This window comes from Rhincodon typus, chromosome 7 (genome assembly GCF_021869965.1).
Source record: "Rhincodon typus isolate 14 chromosome 7, sRhiTyp1.1, whole genome shotgun sequence".
Lineage (NCBI taxonomy): Eukaryota > Metazoa > Chordata > Chondrichthyes > Orectolobiformes > Rhincodontidae > Rhincodon > Rhincodon typus.
Window position 1 is genome coordinate 29,266,762 of NC_063338.1, and position 22,982 is coordinate 29,289,743.

The window sequence follows — 22,982 nt, forward strand, 5'->3', positions numbered from 1 at the left end:
CTGTATAAAAACTTACCTTGTGCAGCAGCGGCCTTCTTCAGTGGTTCAGTGGCGGGAGTCTGGGAGAGAGTGCGAGGGCAGCCGGGCAGGTAAGCTTTTGTTATAAAAGTCTTACCTCGCGTGACTGCGGCCTTCAGTGGTTCAGCAGAGGAGGAGTCCCAGAGTGGGCGCGAGTTATCTTGGGTAACGGTTATCTTTCACCCAATAAATTTGGGAAGTAACTAATACCCGAGTCACTACATGTGTAGTGTCTCTCACCCTTCCACCTCCTCTAGCCTAATAATAAAGACTAAGCGGTGGTGAGCAGGTAAGCTATTTGCATTTTTTTCTCATCTCTTTGTTATCTTTCAGGGAGGTCACTGAGACGCCAAATCCTCTGGGTGCGGTTCGGAAGGCAAAACTGGAGTCTGTTTGAGTATATAACGGAGTAAACTTACTGGTGCAGAGAACACTTAAAGAGAGAACACTGTGAAACTAAAAAAAAAATTAATTTTAAATAATTAACTAAGTAGAAATGGCAGGTCAGGTGATGTGTTGTAGCTGTATGATGTTGAAGCTAGCTGATCCCATTGAGAACAGCAGTGACCACATCTGCAGCAAGTGTTGGCTGCTTGAGGAGCTCCGGCTCAAAATTGTTGAACTGGAATCCGAACTCCAAACACTGCGGCATATCCGGGAGGGGGAGAGATACCTGGATGCTGTGTTCCAGGAGGCAGTCACACCTAGTTGATTAACTAATGTTAATTCGATCGACGGGCAGGGACAGCAGTGTGTGACTGCGAGTGAGGCAGGTAGAGGGATCCTGCAGACAGGAACACAGGAGCCACAGCACTTGACATTGTCCCACAGGTATGAGGCACTTGCTCCCTGCGTGGATGAGGAACAGGGCTGCAGGAAGAATGAGTCAACTGACCATGGCACCATGGTTCAGGAGGCCATTCAAGAGTGGGGAGCGAAAGGACAGATTGCAGTTGTAGGGGATTCCATCATCAGAGGGATAGACAGTATCCTTTGCGAGCAGGATACAGAATCCCGCATGGTGTGTTGCCTGCCCGGTGCCAGGGTGCGAGACATCTCCGAATGGCTTGAGAGGATACTAGAGAGGGAGGGGGAGGATCCAGTTATTATGGTCCACATAGGTACGAACAACCTAGGGAGGACTAGGAATTATTTCGGGATTATGAAAAGCTGGGAACAAAATTAAAAAACAGGTCTTCAAGGGTCATAATCTCTGGATTGCTGCCTGAGCCACGTGCAAATTAGCATAGGGAGGTGAGGATCAGGGAAGTAAACACGTGGCTAAAAGAGTGGTGTGGGAAAGAGGGTTTCCTTTTCATGGCATCAGTTCTGGGACAGGAGGGATCTATACCGCTGGGATGGACTCCACCTGAACAGGGCCGGGTCCAGTGTTCTGGCGAAAAGGGTAAATCGGGTGGTCAATAGGACTTTAAACTAGTAAGTAGGAGGGGAGGGAGGAGTGAGTGTGCAGGGCATATAACAATTAATGGAAGGCAAAGCAGCAGGTTAACAGGTGACGAGGAGGATTCAACTCCATTGAAAATTAGGAAAAAAGTTAAAGGGAAGGAGAACTCGAGCTGTTAGTAATGGAGGTGACAGGACTCAAAAAGAAGGTGCAAAAACTGGTATAAGGGCACTTTATCTGAATGCTCGGAGCATACAGAACAAGGTGGATGAGTTGACGGCGCAAATCATGGCAAATGGGCATGATTTAGTGGCCATTACAGAGACTTGGTTGCAGGATGGTCATGTCTGGCAGTTAAATATCCAGGGGTATCAAACTGTTCGGAAGGACAGACAGGAAGGTAAGGGAGGTGGTGTCGCTCTGATCTTTAAGGATGACATCAGGGCGGTAGTGAGAGATGATATAGGTTCCACTGAACAAAAGGTTGAATCCATTTGGGTGGAAATTAGGAATAGGAGGGAGAAGAAGTCACTGACAGGTGTGGTCTATAGGCCACCAAATAATGACATTGTGGTGGGGCAGGCAATTAACATAGAAATAGCTAATGCATGTAAAAATGGTACAGCAATTATCAAGGGGGCTTTTAATCTACATATCGATTGGTCAAACCAGGTCGGTCATGGCAGCCTTGAGGAGGGGTTCATAGAATGCATCCGCGATAATTTACTTGAACAATATGTAATGGAACCTATGAGGGAGCGAGCTATCCTAGATCTAGTCCTGTGTAATGAGGCAGGAATAGTTAATGATCTCACAGTTAGGGATCCTCTCGGAAGGAGTGATTATAGTATGGTCGAATTTAAAATACAGATGGAGTATGAGAAGGTTAAATCCAGTACCAATGTCCTGTGTTTAAATAAAGGAGACTATGATGGGATGAGGGAGGAGTTAGCTAAGGTAGAATGGGAGCAAAAACTTTATGGTGGGTCAATTGAGGAACATGGAGGACTTTCAAAACAATTTTTCACAGTGCTCAGCAGAAGTATATTCCAGTGATAAGGAAGAACTGTAGGAAAAGAGATAGTCAGCCATGGATGTCTAAGGAAATAAAGGAAAGTATCAGATTGAAAAAAAAAGCACATACAAAAAAGCAAAGAGTAGTGGGAAATTTTTAAAGGCCAACAGAAAGCCACAAAAAAAGTTATAAAGAAAAGTAAGATAGATTATGAGAGTAAACTAGCTCAGAATATAAAAACAGGCAGCAGAAGTTTCTATAAATATGTAAATCGTAAAAGAGTGGCAAAGGTAAACGTTGGTCCTTTAGAGGATGAGAAAGCCAATTTAATAACTGGCAATGAGGAAATAGGCGAGGCATTAAACAGTTATTTTGTGTCGGTCTTCACAGTGGAAGTAACATGCCGAAAACTGATGGCAAGAAGGTTATAGCAGGTGAGGACCTAGAAACTATCATTATCACTAAGGAGGCAGTGCTGGGCAAGCTAATGGGGCTAAAGTCAGACCAGTCTCCTGGCCCTGATGAGATGCATCCCAGGGTACTAAAAGAGGTGATGGGGAAACAAGCAAATGCACCAGTAATTATTTACCAAAAGTCACTGGACTCTGGGGTGGTTTCTGCAGATTGGAAAACAGCCAATGTGACACCACTGTTTAAAAAAGGAAGTAGACAAAAAGCAGGTAACTATAGGCCAGTTAGCTTAACTTCGGTAGTGGAGAAAATGCTTGAATCTATCATTAAAGAAGAAATAGCAAGACATCTGTATATAAATTGTCCCATTGGGAACACCCAGCATGGGTTCATGAGGGGTAGGTCATGTTTAACTAATTTGGTGGAATTCTTTGAGGAAATTACTTGCATGGTGGACAATGGGAAACCTGTGGATGTGGTAGAACATAGAACAATACAGCACAGTACAGGCCCTTCGGCCCATGATGTGGTGCCGAACTTTTACGTGAATCCTAAGGTCTGTCTAACCTCCACCCCTACCTTATACTATCATCCATATGCCTATCTAATAGCTGCTTAAATGCCTGTAATGAGGCCGACTCCACTACCGTCTCCGGCAATGCATTCCGTGCCCCTACCACTCTCTGAGTAAAGAACCTACCTCTGACGTCTCCTCTGTATCTACCTCCACTCACTTTAAAAATATGCCCCCTCGTAATAGCTACCTCCACCTGAGGAAAAAGTCTCTGGCTGTCTACTCTATCTATATCTCTGATCATTTTGTACACCTCTATCAAGTCACCTCTCATCCTTCGTCGTTCTAAAGAGAAAAGCCCTAGCTCTCTCAACCTTTCCTCGTAAGGCCTTCCCTCCATTCCAGGCAACATCCTGGTAAATCTCCTCTGCACCTTTTCCAATGCCTCCACATCTTTCCTGTAATGAGGTGACCAGAACTGGACACAGTTGTCCAGATGTGGCCGAACCAGGGTTTTGTATAGCTGGAGCATAACTTCACGGCTCTTGAACAAGATCCTTCTATTAATGAAAGCTAACACACCATACGCCTTCTTAACAACTCTATCCACCTGGGTGGCAGCTTTCAGGGAACTGTGGACATGAACCCCGAGATCCCTCTGCTCCTCCACACTGCCAAGAATCTTTCCGTTAAGCCTGTATTCTGTTTTCAAATTTGTCCTTCCAAAATGAATCACCTCACACTTTTCAGGGTTAAACTCCATCTGCCACTTCTCAGCCCAGCTCTGTATCCTATCAATGTATCTTTGTAACCTAGAACAGCCCTCTGCACCGTCCACAACGCGACCCACCTTCGTATCGTCCGCGAACTTGCTAATCCACCCTTCCACTCCTTCATCTAAATCATTTACAAAAATCACAAATATAAGAGGACCCAGAACTGATCCTTGTGGTACACGACTCGTAACCGAGCACCATGTTGAATATTTTCCATCCACTACCACCCTTTGTCTTCTAAGGGTCAGCCAATTCTGAATCCAATCTGCCACATTTCCCCCTATCCCATGCCTCCTTACCTTCTGCATGAGCCTACCATGGGGAACCCTATCAAATATCTTACTTAAATCCATGTATACCACAAACACTGCTCTACCTTCATCCACATGTTTGGTCACCTCTTCAAAGAATTCAATAAGGTTTTTGAGGCATGATCTACCCCTCACAAATCCATGCTGACTATCACGAATCAAACTGTGCCTATCCAAGTGATCATAAATCCTATCTCTCAGAGCCCTTTCCAATAATTTGCCCACCACTGACGTAAGACTAACTGGCCTGTAATTTCCAGGGTTATCCCTATTCCCTTTTTTGAACAAGGGAATGATTTTTGCCTCTCTCCAATCTTCCGGCGCTATACCCGTGGACAGTGAGGACAAAAAGATCATCTCCAAAGGCCCTGCGATCTCTTCCCTGGCTTCCCATAGAATCCTTGGGTAAATCCCATCAGGCCTGGGGGATTTATCTATCTTCAACTTCCTCAAAATTCCTAGCACATCTTCCTTACTAACATCGACCTCCTCTAGCCTACCAGCCTGTTTCACACTGTCCTCCTGTACAACTAGGTCCCTGTCAGTTGTGAATACCGAAGAAAAGTATTCATTCAGGACCTCTCCTATCTCTTTAGGCCCCGTGCACAAATTCCCTTTACAATCCTTGATCGGCCCTACCCCTTCTCTGGTCATTCTCTTACTCCTCACATACGTGTAAAAAGCCTTGGAGTTTTCCTTGATCCTATCTGCCAAGGTTTTCTCATGCCCCGTTATAGCTCTTCTAAGCTCTTTCTTCAGCTCCTTCCTGGATAACTTGTATCCCTCTAAAGCCTTTTCCGCTCCTTGTTTCCTAAACCTTACATAAGCATTCTGGATTTCCAGAAGGCATTTGACAAGGTGCCACACCAAAGACTGCTACATAAAATAAAGTTGCACGGTATTACAGGTAATATATTGGCATGGATAGAGGATTGGTTGACTAGTAGAAAACAAAGAGTAGGGGTAAATGGGTGTTTTTCTGGTTAGCGGTCAGTGGTTGGTGGTGTGCCTCAGGGATCAGTGTTGGGACCGCAATTGTTTACAAGTTACATAGATGATTTGGAGTTGGGGACTAAGTGTGGTGTGTCAAAATTTGCAGATGACACTAAGATGAGTAGTAGAGCGAAATGTGCAGAAGATACTGAAAGTCTGCAGGGGGATATAGATAGTCTAAGTGAGTGGGCCAAGGTCTGGCAGATGGAGTACAATGTTGATAAGTGTGAAGTCATCCATTTTGGTAGGAATAACAGCAAAATGGACTATGTTTCAAATGGTTAAAAAATTGCAGCATGCTGCTGTGCAGAGGGATTTGGGTGTCCTTGTGCATGAATCGCTAAAAGTAGGATTGCAGGTGCAGCAGGTAATTAAAAAGGCAAATGGAATTTTGTCTGTCATTGCTCGAGGGATGGAGTTTAAAAACAGGGAGACTATTCTGCAGCTGTATAGGGTTCTAGTGAGGCCACACCTGGAGTATTGTGTGCAGTTTTGGTCTCCTTACTTGAGAAGGGATATGCTAGCACTGGAGGGGGTGCAGAGGAGGTTCACTCGGTTGATTCCAGACTTGTGAGGGTTGGATTATGAGGAGAGACTGAGTAGGCTGGGATTATACTCATTGAAATTCAGAAGAATGAGGGGAGATCTTATAGAAACATATAAGATTATGAAGGGAATAGATAGGGTGGAGGCAGGGAGGTTGCTTCCACTAGCAAGTGAAACTAGGACTAGGGGGCATAGCCTCAAAATAAAAGGAAGCAGATGTCGGACTGAGGTCAGGAGTAACTTCTTCAGCCAATGGGTTCCGAACTATATGGTAAATGGAAAATCCCTGGGGAAAATTGATGCACAGAGAGATCTGGGTGTTTAGGTCCATTGTACCCTGAAGGTGGCAACGCAGGTCGATAGATTGGTCAAGAAGACATACGGCATGCTTTCATTCATCGGACGGGGTATTGAGTACAAGAGTCGGCAGGTCATGTTACAGTTGTATAGGACTTTGGTTCGACCACATTTGGAATACTGCGTACAGTTCTGGTCGCCACATTACCAAAAGGATGTGGATGCTTTGGAAAGGGTGCAGAGGAGGTTCACCAGGATGTTGCCTGATATGGAGAGATCTAGCTATGAAGAGATGTTGAGTAGATTAGGATTATTTACATTAGAAAGATGGAGGTTGAAGGGGGACCTGATTGAGGTCTACAAAATCACGAGAGGTTTAGACAGGGTGGATAGCAAGAAGCTTTTTCCCAGAGTGGAGGACTCAATTACTAGGGGCCACGATTTCAAGGTGAGAGGGGAAAAGTTTAAGGGAGATATGCGTGGAAAGTTCTTTACGCAGAGGGTGGTGGGTGCCTGGAACGCGTTGCCAGCGGAGGTGTTAGAGGCGGGCACGATAGCATCATTTAAGATGTATCTAGACAGATACATGAATGGGCAGGGAGCAGAAGGATACAGATCCTTGGAAAATAGGCGACAGGTTTAGATAGAGGATCTGGATCGGCGCAGGCTTGGAGGGCTGAAGGGCCTGTTCCTGTGCTGTAATTTTCTTTGTTCTTTGTTCTTTGTTGTGAATCTGTGGAATTCCCTGCCCAGTGAAGCAGTTAAAGCTACCTCGCTGAATGTTCTTAAGGCAAGGCTGGATAAATTTTTGAACAGTAAAGGAAATAAGGGTTATGGTGAATGGGGGGGTAAGTGGAGCTGAGTCTCAAATAGATCAGCCATGATCTTATTAAATGGCGGGGCAGGCTCGAGGGGCCAGATGGCCTACTCCTGCTCCTAGTTCTTACGTTATGTTATGTTATCTTATCTTATGTTATGATGAAGGAGCTGAAGATGGTTGGACCTAAGACACTATGCTGAGGAACTCCTGCAGAGATGTCCTGTAGCAAAGATGACTGACGTCCAACAATCACAGTGGACAGTTTGCCCCTGAAACCTATTGATTCCAGTTTTGGTAGCGCTCTTTGATGGCAGACTTGGTCAAATAAAGCCTTGATGTCAAGGGCTTTTTCCTCACCTCCGGATTTCAGCTCTTTTGTCCATGTTTGAACCAAGGCTGTAATAACTTCAGGAGCTGAGTGGCCCTGGCAAACCCAAACTGAGCAGTTTATTGCTGAGCAGGAGCTACTTGGTAACACTGCTGATGTCACCTTCTATCACTTCACTTATTTCCCTTTATTTACTCCTGAAACAACAAGAGCTAAGAAGAAAGATGTGCTCTGTACTAGGCTACTTCAAGCTACTCAGTCTGTTGCATGTGAGGTGTTATTGGCTTGTTTTCTGGTGAAGTTTATGGGCTGTCATGCTGAATTGCTGGAGCAATTTAGATATTTTTGCTGACTGCATAATAGCAGAAAATTACTTTGTGTATGTATAGGGACAGTAATTGCAATTTCAGATAAGCAGCACACGCAGAGTAGGCAGACAGACAAGTCTCTCAGAGGAGGAGCATGAATGAGGGCAATCCATGGAAACCACTAACTGGAAGGAGTCTTCCAGGATTTGTGATGAGCTGGAAGTAGAGGTTCAGGAGGCTTTTCTTCTTAGAGTTACTGATATAGTTGGGTCACAATGTCACAATAACATGCTCCCCAAGTCAGGGCAAGGATAGCCTCTCAGTGATTGCAAAGATCACTCTCACTCCCTTTTTCTAAGCTATAGGATCCTTCAAGGTGGAAGCTCATGACATTGAGAATGTGCTGCAGTTTCCCATCCACAAAAGTATTGGAGAGGTGAATAGGAATATCTGCATAGGAGGTGAATTTCATCTTCCCATTCCTGAGAGGGAAAGACTGGGATTAAATAACTAAGTGCATTCTCTGGGATGGTGGACTTCTGGGACAACCTGTTGGGGCTGCGCACAAGTAACTCTCTGTCCACCATCACAACAACCAGCAGGAATCACTCTCAATGTATAGCTAGTGTGCAAGGGTTTCCATGTTTGTGATTCCTCCTTAATCTTTCAATTATGAGAGCCTACCATCACCTTCTAGAATGCAGAGCTCACTTCAGGAGGAGAAAGAAGAAGAAGATGAGGAGGAAAATGTTCAGAATGGACCAAATGAGGGGCATTGAAGGGGAATGTTACAATAAACACAGTAATAGTCTTGAGAAAAGACAGTTTATGAACTTATTACATGGAATACATAATTTGTTTGGAGTGGTGGGAAAGATTGGTGTGGATTTGCAAAATAACACTTTCCAAGATTTTTGGGAGGCAAGGAAGTTTGAAGGTCAAGGCAGAAACTTGCAAGGACTAAAGAGTTAACAATGTAACAATGGGTTTGTTTGGGAAGGAGTAGTGTCCAGGGAGAAAAAAACATACTGAGGAATAACTGAGATGGGGGAACATTGATGTTTTGGTTGAAATAAGGGCATCAAATATGTTTATTGAAATCAATGGTTTCAAATGTATTGTGATGAAAAATCTAACCTTTTACAATTCTTTGTATAAAGTATTATCTGTATTATCCTTTTTTTTATATTTTGTGTGTATCTTCCAATATTTTTCAATTTTCATGCTCTTTTTCAGGAGCCATACCATGAGGTATTTCCTGGTCAATGGGCTGAAAATCTTAGAAGCTTCCAGAAGATGCTCATAATTCGCTGCCTGAGACCTGACAAGGTTTAAATGTCAATTTTCTTCACAGGTTAAACCATGAAGTCTACATAAGTCTACAACTTATTAATGGAAACTTTTAGTCTTGAAATTACTTAGAAGACATAAAAGTGAGAATTAGAATAGACTTTAAACACAATAGACAGACTTATCAACAAATGTTTTTTAGGAAAAGGCAAAATAACTTCATTTTTATAAATAGGATCTTTGAATTTATTATTGATGGAAACGTATTAGTAGATGAACATTTGCTAATTATTGTATGTTTTTGAAAAAACAATACTACAATAAGTTCATTTTGTGTATATGGTGGTGACCCTTTCTATCAAGTCCATTTTACCCACTGGCAGAATTTTCCCATTCTCTGTAAAAGTGATAAATGAAATTCATCAGTCCACCATAGCTCTCAGTGACTTTTGTGTCTCAATCTTCTGCTCTTCACCTCATTAATTATGCTACCAGGCTCTTGGATACCTTTCTTTGGGGAATTGCATGGCTGGAGACCTGGAAGTGTTTGCCACTACAATGACATTAACACGTCTTTGATGCCATATTTAAAGCCCTGCTGCACACCTGTTCAGTCACTCCAAGCCATGAACTGCCCATCATTGCTGGGCTTGAGCCTCAACATTCCGCTTATAGCTCAGAGGAAAAGAAAGCTCGGTCTCTGATTTGCATAATTGGACTTGGACATTTTGGTGGACTTTTCCAACAGGCTGTCACTGGACCTGGCCAGGCTGGACATAAAGTGCAACCCAGGTCAGTGCTTTGTTACGGGTGAAAAGGAATGCCCAGTAATGGAGAAAGAAGATCAATAATCTGCGCTCTGCACCTCTGTCTCTAACAACACTCTCACAGGGCCACTACTCAATGTAATTCTGCCACTGCATGCAAGACTCATGGCCTACAATTCCTAGTATTCCATGAATCATGTCCATTCAACAGCTGTCAACAACTACCTCATGCTTCCAAACAACTAACCTTTTTTGTCCTGTGCACTTCCTAATCACTCACTGGAAACACCTCACCACCTCTCCTACTCATGCATCACCACTAATTGCCCTTCCATCATACTCAATTTTCTGTCATCTCAATGGACAAAAAAATTTGGCCCACTACTGAGCCTGAGGTCTGAGACCATGCTTGGAGGTGGGGTGGGGGTGGAGGATGCTATTGGAGGACATCAGGCTCCTCATTTCCAGCAAGGAGAGAATTTTGGATTTTGCTGGAGAAGAGCCGATCCATTCAGGTGAGGATGTAGAGATCTCATGGACAAACAACCCATTATGCTTCATTGCACTGTGCTGTGTTGCTATCTCATTCTACCAATGCTAACCTATTATTAATCGCACAATCTCAATCAACTGGCCATCATGAGAGATTTTGCCACACAGCACTTTATATTGAAAGTGGGATCACCCAAAGATATAAATCTTAATATCACCAGGATAATGAGGCATTTATTCAGCGAAACAAAAGGTTAAGGACTGCAAAAATAGAAAATCCACATGTGGCTTTTGGTAAGTGACGGCTACTTGCATATTATTAACAGAATGTTAAACAATTAAATAAAGTCCATGTCCAGCTCATTCAACCTGGAAGCAGGTTTCAGTTAGATTACCTTTGGCCTTGTGGGCATGATGATGCAATGCTCTGGCATTGATGGTCACATATAATTTGAACATTGGTGAAGTGGAAGCTTTTTCTGTTGACCATCTCTGCAGATGATTGATATTGTGCTATCAAAGCAATGTGTGTGCAGTCAATAGTGTGCAACACTCCAGGCTAGTGATAGTGGAGAATCCCATTGTCCAAGCTGTTTGACTCTGCACCATGGGGGAGTAATATGAGAATCTGTGCCTGGGGAAATGGTATCACTATCATCCAGGATATGCCTAAAGATTGAGGATTAGGAGATTTGAGACAGGTCCCTAATTTTTTTCTGGAATGAACTGCTGGCATAAAAATTCAGGATCACTGTGACCCTGATGGGCATCAGGATGAGATTACCATTCCATCATTCTGAATGCAGGTGCTTCTTAGGGAGATGACACTGTTTAGAGATGATGAGCTGGAACATCTTTAATCCACACTTGCCTGGATCTTTGAGTGTTGAAGAAAACAGTGATGCCTGTAGTTGCAGAGTTTCATCCTTCGCCTCTGCCTCTTTGGTGGATCTTCTTCTGTTGCTTTTCTTCTCATGGCTGTGCAACATCTGCTGAAGGTTGCTGCTCTTGTTTGGCATGCTGTTGAAGTTATTGTCTTCTTCTGTGATGTCTTTGGTGTAGAACCAAGGCCATAACGACTTGAGCAACAGCATTTTTCATGTGAGATATATGCCAAATGATCCGTGGGCAATGTCAGAAAAATAATGTAATTTTACGGAAGAAATTCCTGAGCTCTCACGTGCATAAGACTTGAGCATCATGTTATAGCTTCATACAATGTGGTATGGAGGCTTCCCAAGGAGGTCTTAGCTCCTTTTGGAGCCATAAAAATATGGCATGTTACCTTATCCAGTTATACATTACACAACCAAACTTTTCATGCTACATGTAGAGTAGAATTTTGCCATTAAGCCACCATGACAGATCCCAACTGCTGGCAAAAAAAATGTTTCCGTTGATGTAACAGACCAGTCCTTTCATTCTCTGTACACTATAAGTGGTCACGATTACTTGAGGCCCTCACTTTAAATGAACGGTCTTGGACAATGCCAATGCAGTGCAAGTTGAAACCATTTACTCAATCAGTGGAGATATGAATACTACAATTAGGTGGGCATCCAACTCCAAAACTTGTACTCTTTCCCTATGTTTAAAGGTAGTAACTAATTTATGCCCATTCTGCATGTGATATCAGTCATTTTGTCTGGTTATTGCACAGCTGACTTTCTGTCTGACAGCTTTGTTTCTGTGTGAGTGAGTTACATGCTCTGCCTGTAGTACAGAAATTTCCCTTCACCCTTTATCATTTCCTTTTCATTACTGTTCCTGTGACTGTCAGGACCTTTCAGCAAACACCCCCATCACCAACACCACCACCACCACCCCCCACCCGCCACACCGACTCCATTGAAGCCTTTTAGATAACTATTAATGTCCGCACTTAACCCCCAGAGACCTGACTTTAGAAATTCCCATGCCCCTTGTTGGCCAGAGTTTCTGTGACCTATTTGATATACTCGCCATCTCCAACTTCCAGAATTCCCAGTCTCCTCCAATTCACAGAGGCCATTTCACCCTACCATCTATAATTTCCCCAGATCCAGTACTGTTACCTCAGCAATTCTACGCAATGATGTCTGTCTCTAGACTTGAGTTGCTGACTTTCTGCAGGGCAACATAGACTACCCTGTAAGACCTCAGCCATTACTATCCAAACCCCCAGGACTGACCATGGTCCACCCCGGATTGATTTGGCAGAATTATGGCCATTTGATGTCTCAACGGCACCCTGACATACCTATCCGTATTCTCTAGACTGTTTTCATTTGACCTGTTGGACTGATCCTGGCACAATCCCAGGTACAGGAGGACATTGATCCCTGAACTCCAGCAGAACCAAACGCCTGACAGACCATAGCCACCTACTAGATTGGAATAGGACAAGCTGCTTGACTGACTGTAGTGGTACCTCCTCAATTACTGTACTTCCCCTTTACTGCACTAAAACTTGCTCCCTTTGACTTTCACATATGGCCATTTTCTTGTACAGTAGTATGTTTGCTAGGTAAAATGCAGGCACAGACTGCTGGTCTAACTTTGATATAGCTCAGAGCTGCATGACATCTGCACGTGCTATGTGATACATTGGCTTTTCAGTGCTGTCCATTGTCAAGATCTGCCTGCCTTTCCCTCTGTGCCAAATAGCAATGCAAGCCATGGAGGTTGGCAGTTTGTAGCTGAGCATTAAAGATCCTGTATGCTAAGAAAGCAGTGTGACCCAAATAGAGGCTGGCAGCCTGCAAATTAGTGCTACACTCAGTAGATGTGCATTAAAAGAGCAATGTGAAGCTCACAGCCTCCAAGGTAAAGTGAATGAGCACCAAGTAAAGAAGCTAAGACCTGTAAGAAGCATCCTGTACAGATACATTAGATCTGTGTCTCTGCAGGTAGAACTACCTAGTATAAGCACACAGTTCCAGGTTCCCTGAGTTCCAAAGATAAAAGTGATGTCTGAATTTGTCCAAGAGCAGATATAATATGGTCAGGCTGCTGATTTGCTACTGCCCTCTTGTCTGGATGAACGATTGAAGAGGATGATGACCATGGAGCATACAGGAATGTTATTGTGAAGAAACAGTCACATGACGATTGGGAGAACCATCCAGCAAGCAATAGCTGCCTGGCTTGATGGAATAATCAGGAAACTTTTCACAACATTGAGAATCTGATTTTCCTCGTTTTCATGGTATTTTCCCACCTTTCTTGCCATTACTCATACACACTGAGAAGGGGAAAACTCCACCCATTGTGCCTGTGCTGCAACAATTTGAACAAGGGGAGGCGATGGCCTACTGGTATTATCACTGAACTGTTAATCCAGAGACCCGGATAATGTTCAGGGGATCTGGGTTCGAATCCCACCATGGCAGATGGTGGAATTTGAATTCAATAAAATATCTGGAATTAAGAGTCTAATGATGACTGTGAATCCATTGTTGACTGTTGGAAAAATCCATCTGGTTCACTAATGTCCTTTAGGGAGGGAAACTGCCATCCTTACATGGTCTGGCCTGCATATGACTCTAGACCCACAGCAATATGGTTGACTCTTAACTGCCCTCTGGGCAATTAGGGATGGACAATAAATGCTGCCTAGCCAGTGATGCCCTCATCCTGTGAATGAATAAAGAATAAAGAAATTCACCCCACGTTACTTCCTTGCCTTCTCCATTAGCCCTGTACATACATCCTATGTTAATTGCACATCTGTCCTTTACCTGATGCTGCTGTATTTGCTCATGAACTTATTTTGAAAGAAAAATTTGGAGTTTTCACTATGTCTTTTCACAATAAATACATGGATGCTGTGTAATAATTTCAGGTCAACTTTGGCAAAGGCAATTCTCACTAGCTGCATCAAAGATCTATCATCAGGGCTTAAATTTCCAAATGAATAGTAACAGAAGTCTTTACCTAACATTTTTTGGCTAAGTCCAAGTTGCATCGGGTTTCTTGAGGGGCTTTTCTCATGAGGCCCAATGAGCAACATTGTGCCTCAGCTGCCCAGGCACTCGGAGGTTCTGAGCATTCTACTCGGCATGCTGACGTGTTGGCTTCCACTATGCAGAGAACTCTGAAGTCTGCATAGGAGGAAAAACTAATGCGGAAATGTTGCAAGTGAGCACTCTCACTGCATCTTACCAAACATGCCGCATTAATTCTGAGGAAGAGTCACTCGACCCAAAATGTTAGCTCTGATTATGCTGCCAGACCTGCTGAGGTTTTCCAGCAATTTCTGTTTTTGTTTCTGATTTACAGCATCTGCAGTTCTTTCGGTTTTTATGCTGCATTAATTATCTCCCATATCCAATGGCGTCTCTCTCATCTGATTCCTGCATCATTCCCAAAACAACTTGCCACTCACTGGATATTTGCCAAAAGATTGGCATCCCTTTCTTCTGCACAGCCTTTTAAAGCCTGCTGTGAACTAGGTGAGCACTGGCATCCTGAAGCTGCCCTGTTCACTGGTGGACAGAATCTGAATGTGGCAGAGAAGGGGAAGATGGCACCATGGAGAGCTAGGTAGATGGGGATGCGAAGAAGCAAAGAGCTATCTTCCTGGAGGACCAGCAGAGAAATCCATGCCACCAGACCCTGGCAGCCTGGCCAGAGGTTGCCAACCTGCTTAGTGCAGTATCCACAGTGTGGAGGAATGGCTAGCAATGTTAAATGAAAACCTTTGCTGCATCAAGATAAGTGCCAATCTCTTCGCTCTGGTACTTCACACTTTATCTCTGCTGCTGCACCCACCTGCCACTGATGTTCATGTTCTGCCACTTTCACTATTGTCTACCTCCATGCACTCTCGCATTCATACACACACTGCAGTGTCTTTTCACTCCCTTCAAACACTTCTGCACTGTTATATAAGCTGCACAAGCATTAAAAACTGTGACACCAACTTTCACCTCACCCAATCCTTCCCTTTCTCACAGTACTGGAGAAGACAGCCCATAACCGAACAGAGTGAGCCTATCAGTATAGGCGCTGCTCACCTGCTACAAGGAAAGAATCCCGGTCCTTCCTGGAGAAGACCGTAACTGCTCCTGCAGGGATGCCAAGATATCCATATCCTACCAAACATGTAAATACCATTCTTCATTCCACTGCAACTCTCACATTAACTACGCTGTAAGTCTCATTCACTTCACCCCACTTTTGACCACTGGCTGCGATGCTTTCTTTCTCACGTCTTGCAGGATGCTGCCAGTATCTCCACAATCTCTGTGGAGAAACACCCAGCTCCTCCAAAAGTCACCTGTAGACCTCTGAGGATGGAAGTACTGAAATCTCAGAGGAAGCATTGACAAGGCTGCCTCCTGCACTCTCCATCAGCCAGATAGTGACACCATGGTAGAAACATTAGCAACAGTGCATGTGGGACCACATTCTGCTGAGCACAGTACCATAAGCTGGTCAAGGTAGAAATGCTGCAGGCCATTGCCACTTGGAGGATTACTGGAGATCAGGCACCCTCTCAGCCCTAGGCCCTTGACCCTGTAGTGGCAATCAACATGCACAGCGAGGAACAGGCATGGAGACATGCGTGTGGGATGCATTATCTATCATTGCCTGGAGCTTCTTCAGTGCAGCAAATCCTGTGACTGTCTGGGTCCTCCTTGGACAGTTTGATGACTGCCATCGATAGCCAGATCCGGCATCCTCAAGGCCCGCTAGAGAAAAGCATAAATCTGCACTCATTGGCCCACAGGGTTGATGGCATGGCAATAGGGGGATGGAGAACCTGGAAAAACTCACAATTACCCTATCCCCACAAGGAGATGGGGCAATACCAAGAGGCATTTAGCTAAAGAAGGAAAGCATGCAGATCCCTCAGATTTCACTCTGAAAACTTCACAGGTCTCCAGGCCATCCACCGCCAAGCTGCCTGCCACCCTCCCATCTTTTGGATGTTCAAGCCAAGGAGGATCAATTTGACTCTGACAAGAAGACCCTTGGTGTGTCTGCCCCATTCAGACATAAGTGCCCCCCAGATCACCAGATAAACCTCTGGGGCCAACAGGTTTCGATGCAAAGCACACTTTTTTCACTCTTGCTCCAGAACCAGTGACTAAACTGTTTTGTAAATTTATATGCTTTAACAGTAAATCTGGTTGCTAATTTGTGTAGGCCCAAAGGCATTGTTATACTATTGGGCATCATTTTGTGGTGACTGCCAAGGTTCCATGAATGACAATGATGTGGAAGCAAGACAAACAATGTGTATACTTGGCATTGGGTCACCCTGATACCATTGGCCCCTTCATGTTTTGTAGTCTCTGTCCAAACGTGTCGCTGTCAGTGAGTTGTCCAGCAGTGTCTGTGGCAGGGAGTTGCAATGCTTTAGGGTGGCCATGGTATGAAGACACTGCTGCTCTGTGTCCTGTACAGTGCATGGACAATGTTCTTTCCCTCTAAAAGTCCTAACATTGGGTGTTGCAGCACCTCCCTCATAAGTTGAATCACTGAACCCACCCCGGCTGAGTGTGCATGTCACCATTTTTGTTTCCCCATTGCCCACTTTTCAGTTTCCAGCACAATGAAAAGTGACAGTGAGCACTCCTCAGCCAACGGCTTCCAGCTTCCAACTCAATATGTCAGTGAGCCCCAAACATCGGCTCCACTTCCTGGTAACCAATTGAGTGAATGCTTCAGCAAGTCCCCACTCAGCCCATCAACTTGCACCTGTACCTGTCCATCTTTCCGACCCAGCCCTCGACATAGGAGTTGACTAAGCAAGGTTCGATCATTCACTGCACTACCTCCCCACCTCCCCCACCACCACTCACCCACCCCCTACCCACCGCATCCCCAAGGTGTTCTTGAGTGGACGACATTGTCTTTCCACATTAGCCGTTCTCAGCCACTTGGTAGATATTCTTGCCCCCCCCCCACTTCACAATTGTAATTCTCCCTTTCCCAGAGCCTGCAGTCCCCAGTCCCAAAGACACACACCATGAGCCCTGGATGATTAGTGCCCAGACCCCTGACTTGTGGCTGCTCATCTCCCCGAATGCATTAGCTGGAGCCACAGGACTGACCATGACCCACTCCTTGGACTGCAGAGGCATGGACTCCCTGAGCAGAATCGCCCCAAATGGACAGCTGGCCGTGGCCCATCCCCTGGACTGCTAAGGGTGGCTGCCCATGACTTAATGTGTCAGAACCCCTGATTGTTGGGTGCCTCCATGGACTTCAGTAAGGGCTGATTCTCTATGACTTTGAGGCATGGCAGCCTGCTATACATGCAGTATGTTTCCCGTGTAAGCTGCTGGCACACGGAAGCATATAGGAGATTAACGCTGCTGTGCAGCAAGATGTCCATCCATTTGACTGAAGACTGCTGTGCTGTAAGACAAGCTATCTGTTTGTATGACGATGCTAATTGGCATGGCAAGGCAAGGCAAGACAGGGATGCTGCAGCATGCTAATAGGCACTAAATAAGTGAGCAGCCCTGAGATGCAGCCCTGTCCAATCACTGAGCTGGGTCCTTGCCCCTCCACACAAAATACCCTTGTGCAGCCTTCGAAAGTTAGTTTCTGGTGCTTCCTGTAATGCAAGCCCATGCTTCCAGAGCCACTGCCAGTGTATTAGAGATAGCAAGAACTGTAGATGCTGGCATCAGAGTTAATACAGTGTAGAACTGGAGGAGCACAGCACGTCAGATAGCAACAGAGCCTTCATCAGGGTCCAGGCCCGAGACGTCTACTCTCCTGCTCCTCTGATGCTGCCTGACCTGCTGTGTTCCTCCAGCTCCACAGTGTATTGGAGAGGTGCCCTGATAGTCATCAGGAGCTGGTTATGGCAGCATCTGGGTTATGGTTGTATGTGTTTGGTGCTTGTAGATTGTGCCCTGAGCTGCTGTTTATTCATATGCGACAGGAATGGCAATAGTAGCAAGTGGTGAGCTGAATGCGCCAGCTACCCACATTTATTTCCATGTCTAGTTTTCTTGACATCAAGCTTGTTTAGTAAGCCAGAAAGCTGACTAATAATGGGGTGAGTTAGACCATCAGCAAGATGTTTAACGAGCAATAATTTCCCTTAATCGGCAACTCACTGTTACCTTGCTGCTTGGGAGAAGCACAAAAGGTGGAGTATGATGCTCCTGACTTTAACATGGGCCTCGGCGGACTTCTTATTCAATTCTGCCACACGTGTTGTCATAGCTCACGCAATTCCAACTCCTATAATCTGCCTAATGATTCTAGTATCTCTAGAAATGTGATTTCATCTTGATCAGTAGCAAGTTTAACACAATCTGAAGCCACAACAGTTATTATAAATCAATACAACCATGCATCTATCAAAATAGAGATCCAGATTAAATGATAGATTATGTATTAGATTATCACAACATCAACGTATCACTCATCTCTATCTGGAACTTGCAACCATCATTCTTCCAAAAGTTCTTTCAGCAAGTATTGTATTTTCCCCGTACACCACATGTTATAGCCCTGGTGGTTATATTGTTTTGTGTTCCATATACTACAATATGCCAGTAACCATTCTATGATAAATGTGGGGGTGCCTTAAGAATTCTGTACCTGATTTAATTGCAGTTATTTACAGCACTTGAATGCATTATCTATTTTTGGATGCTAACTTCAGATTCAAATTGATTAGAATGTATGATGTACAAACTGTTCCCAGAAACATTCCAGAGAATTCCAAGGGTCCAAGATACACTCTAAATGTTTTAAGAATACCACCAAATTGCATATTTAACGTGAAGCATTTCAGAACCACCTTCCTTCTCGACACTTCTTCTAATTCTTAAATCCTGGCTTTGAGTATAAAGTCCCAAAAAGAGAGATGACTGATGCTACGACCGCAGTTTAGTAAAAATGCTTTTGTTAAAATTTAAACAAGTCTAAGGTTGTTTATTTCTTCACGTTATTCTACTTGTGAATATATAAGCTATCTCAAATTGTCACTGCATCACTAATTAAAGCTAACACTCATGTCTGAGCATGATGGAGTATGATTTATTGCATGATTGATTAGTAGTAACATTTTATTTGACATTATTAGTTCATATCTTAAAAAAATCAACTCCTCTTCAGTTTATTCCAATGACTCAGGAATATGTAACAGCTAAACTTGGCCGACAATTCATTGAACCTCCTCCATTTGATCTGGGCAGTGCTTTTGGCGACAGTCACTGCATTGCGCCACTTATCTTCATCCTTTCGCCTGGTGCTGACCCAATGGCTGCCCTCCTGAAGTTTGCTGAAGATCAGGTATGTCTAAAAGTAACCACTATTTTGCTGATTAAAGACCAATTGGAATGTGTTGAATCTACCCATGCTGTTCAAGGAAATGTACCTCCTACTACTCCTGCTGCAAAGCCTTGACACAGTAAATATTAGAGCACTGACATGAGGGTACAATTTTATTGTGAAATAAAGCTCAAAGCTGGTGCTATCAAGCAAGCAAAAACAAAATAAGTCTGGTCCTTAAAATTGGAAGGATCATCCATCAAATGAATGCTGATCAAATCTTACCAACGTATTTACCTTGAAAGATTTGAGTGAAATCCATAATGCTTACCTTTCCCTTCATGGACCAAATTGAACAAAACTGATGTGTGAAAATCCCTACCCAAATAGTGAAAACATTGCACATTTTGGATGCACTCCAAGTGTGGTTCAAATACTGTAGGTTATTGTTAAACATCATTTATTGTTCAGTGCATTGAGTATAGGAGTTGGGAGGTCATGTTGTGGTTGTACAGGACATTGGTTAGGCTGCTTTTGGAATACTGCGTTCAATTCTGGTCTCCCTGGTATAGGAAGGATGTTGTGAAACTTGAAAGAGTTCAGAAAAGATTTATGAGGATGTTGCCAGGTTTGGAGGGTTTGAGCTAAAGGGAGAGGCTGAATAGTCTGGAGCTATTTTCCCTGGAGCTTGGGAGGCTGAGGAGTGATCTTATAGAAGTTTATAAAATCATAAGGGGCATGGATAGGGTAAATGGCCAAGGTCTTTTCCCTGCAGTGGGGGAGCGCAAAACTAGAAACCTTAGGTGAGAGTGGAAAGATTTAAGAGGGACCCAAGGGGCAACTTTTTGATGCAGAGGGTGGTGTGTGAATGGAATGAGCTGCCAGAGGAAGTGGTGGAGACTGGTACAATTACAAAATTTAAAAGTCATCTGGATGGGTATATGAATAGGAAGGATTTAGAAGGATATGGGCCAAATGCTGGCAAAAGGGAGTTAGATTTATTTAGGATATCTGGTCAGCATGGACGAAGTGTGTGTTTCCATGCTGTACATCTCTATGACTCTATGTACATTGAGACAGCTCACTGGTTTTAGCCCCCTACCTTTCTGATGCAAGGTAATGATAAAACTGATTGTCAGTCGATTGGTGAGGTGAACTAAACAGCCTACAGAAATCAATTTTGATCCATATTCTTGTTCTGTGCTTTATCCTGAGAGTTCACCTTCACCAAATAACACTTATTCTCTCCAGGATTCACTGGTTGTGCACCCTAAGGAGCATTTAAAATTCCTGTTCTCACTTTCAACTCTTCTATGGCAATGATCTACCCTACCTTAGTAGTTTCCTTTAACCTTCAGGCCTCTATATACCACTGTTGTTTCAATATGAGACTTATTCTTATGTCTAACCTCTCATTTTTCATTCATGGTGCTCCTGCCTTTTGACCAAGTACTCTGCCAACTTTCCTTTGCCTTCCCACAGCACGCTTTCAAAGCCTCCTTAATGCTCCTATTGAAAAGGCATGGTACCATGACTTGCACTTGGACATTCACACCTAAATCATCTGATTTACATTATGGTGTTACTGATGGAGGCTGGTGTTAAGTAAGTGCAGTATTAGATATTGAATGCCACCTAACTTAAATTGAACATTTACTGTGGATAGTTGATGCCTGAACTTGCATTTTACCAGTGATTATACCAGCATTACTTGTTATTACCCTCACAAGAACCACTTGGGGTGAGGTAAGAAAATCAATATAACAAGATGTTTATGGGTTTATGTATAAATAACTACTTCTGAAAAACTTTGCTGTCTCTATATTGAATGGTTCATTACGGGACAAAAAAAAATTGTTCATTTGGCATTATGTTGCTTCTGTTTTGTTTTAAAATGGAAATAATGGCCAGAATTTTCAGCACTTGATAATAATGCTCAGTAAATGATAGGATTAGGACATTCCAACCCCACCTGTATCAAAGGTGCATCCTAAAGCGTAATCTTACAGGATTTAACAGGCCACATTCAAAATTGCCCTCCAAATCACGGACAGCAGAAACACAGAGGAGAGCCAATTAGAGCACTCCAAAGTATACCACCATCGTAGGTCAGACAGATGAAGTGAGAGAAAGCCTGCTGCAAGACCATGGCCTGTACCTATCAGTTGAAATAGTTTGCAAACTCTATGGACAGAACTGTCTGGGACATCAATCAGTTTTAAGGAGAAGTGCCTTCAGATGAATTCATCCGAAGTGCCTTTTGAAGCTTTCTGCGTCTCCTTACGTGGATGTGCAAAATCATATAATGGAGCTCTGATGTTATGCTGAGACTGTGTTTCTGAGTCCTAACACAGTAGGGGCCCATGTGCCTTCTGTAAATTTCATTGTTGTATGTAATTAAAGGCTAATTGACCTTTTTAAGTGCATTGCTTCATAGCTCATTGCAGATGTCCAGGTAACTACTATTGCTCACAACGTACCTCCAGGACAATCTCCTGAAGATGGCAACATGGGGAGACAATGTGATGTGCTTCAAACCCCTGTTGTATCTCCAAGCCACCTGCATGGGGCTGAGAAGATTCTGGTCTTTATTTGCATTAATGTGAAATGCTAATTAATATCTTTTTATTTGTACAGGGATTTGGAGGATCCAAGCTGAGCTCTCTGTCCCTTGGGCAGGGTCAAGGGCCAATAGCCATGAATATGATTGAGAAAGCTGTGAAGCAAGGGTCTTGGGTGGTATTACAAAACTGCCACCTGGCAACATCATGGATGCCGACTTTAGAAAGAGTCTGTGCGGTAAGAATTTGTGCTTGGTTTATTATGAAATGCTTAAAAACAGCAGGAGCTTTCCAAACAAAAAAGCATTTACCAATTTTTGTTTTATGGTTCTTTTTCAAGTCTAAAAATGTGCAGACATCAATTTCAGACTCGGCACCTGCTGGAAACAGGCTGAGGGTCTTACTAATCTAAAGATGATGCAGTTGAGTTCCAAGAACCATTTGTTTCTTAACTCCATTGTTACCACTGGTTTCTCAAACTGTTCAATAACATACATGAAACAGATAAGAAGTATTTCCAGCAGTGTAATAGGAATCATAGCTGCGACAAGAAACAGCTAGAAGCATGAATAGCATCCGTTCTTACTACCATTGATCCCTGTTCGTCTTTGATCTCCTTGTTGCTCTGATTTCCATGCTGCTGGACTTTTGCAATGACTTCTACACACTCTGTCCCACCATCCTTCTAATATTGCTGTTTCTTATTAAGATGTTGATGCAGGCTCATGAAAATTCACTGCCCTCCCAGATTTTCTGCCTCCTCAGTCATTGAGTTATCCCAATGAAGTGTGTTTGGCACTTGGCAGCACACAGATTCAATGTTTATATGGTTTATCCATGAAGATGGACTGAAAATTCTGCGCCACAGACTGCATCAGGCTGGCAAAGTTGGCACCTCCAGC

The 22,982-nt window shown here is 43.7% G+C and overlaps 1 protein-coding gene across 1 annotated transcript in view; it reads left to right on the forward strand.

Moving 5' to 3' along the window:
- Nucleotides 1-22,982, forward strand: part of dnah7 (dynein, axonemal, heavy chain 7) — a 311,419-nt gene that overhangs the window by 235,112 nt on the left and 53,325 nt on the right. The window contains exons 53-55 of the mRNA XM_048599124.1: nt 8,979-9,071; nt 19,364-19,540; nt 22,157-22,318. Of these exons, the coding sequence (XP_048455081.1) occupies nt 8,979-9,071; nt 19,364-19,540; nt 22,157-22,318 (432 nt within the window). The remainder of the gene's footprint in view (nt 1-8,978; nt 9,072-19,363; nt 19,541-22,156; nt 22,319-22,982) is intronic.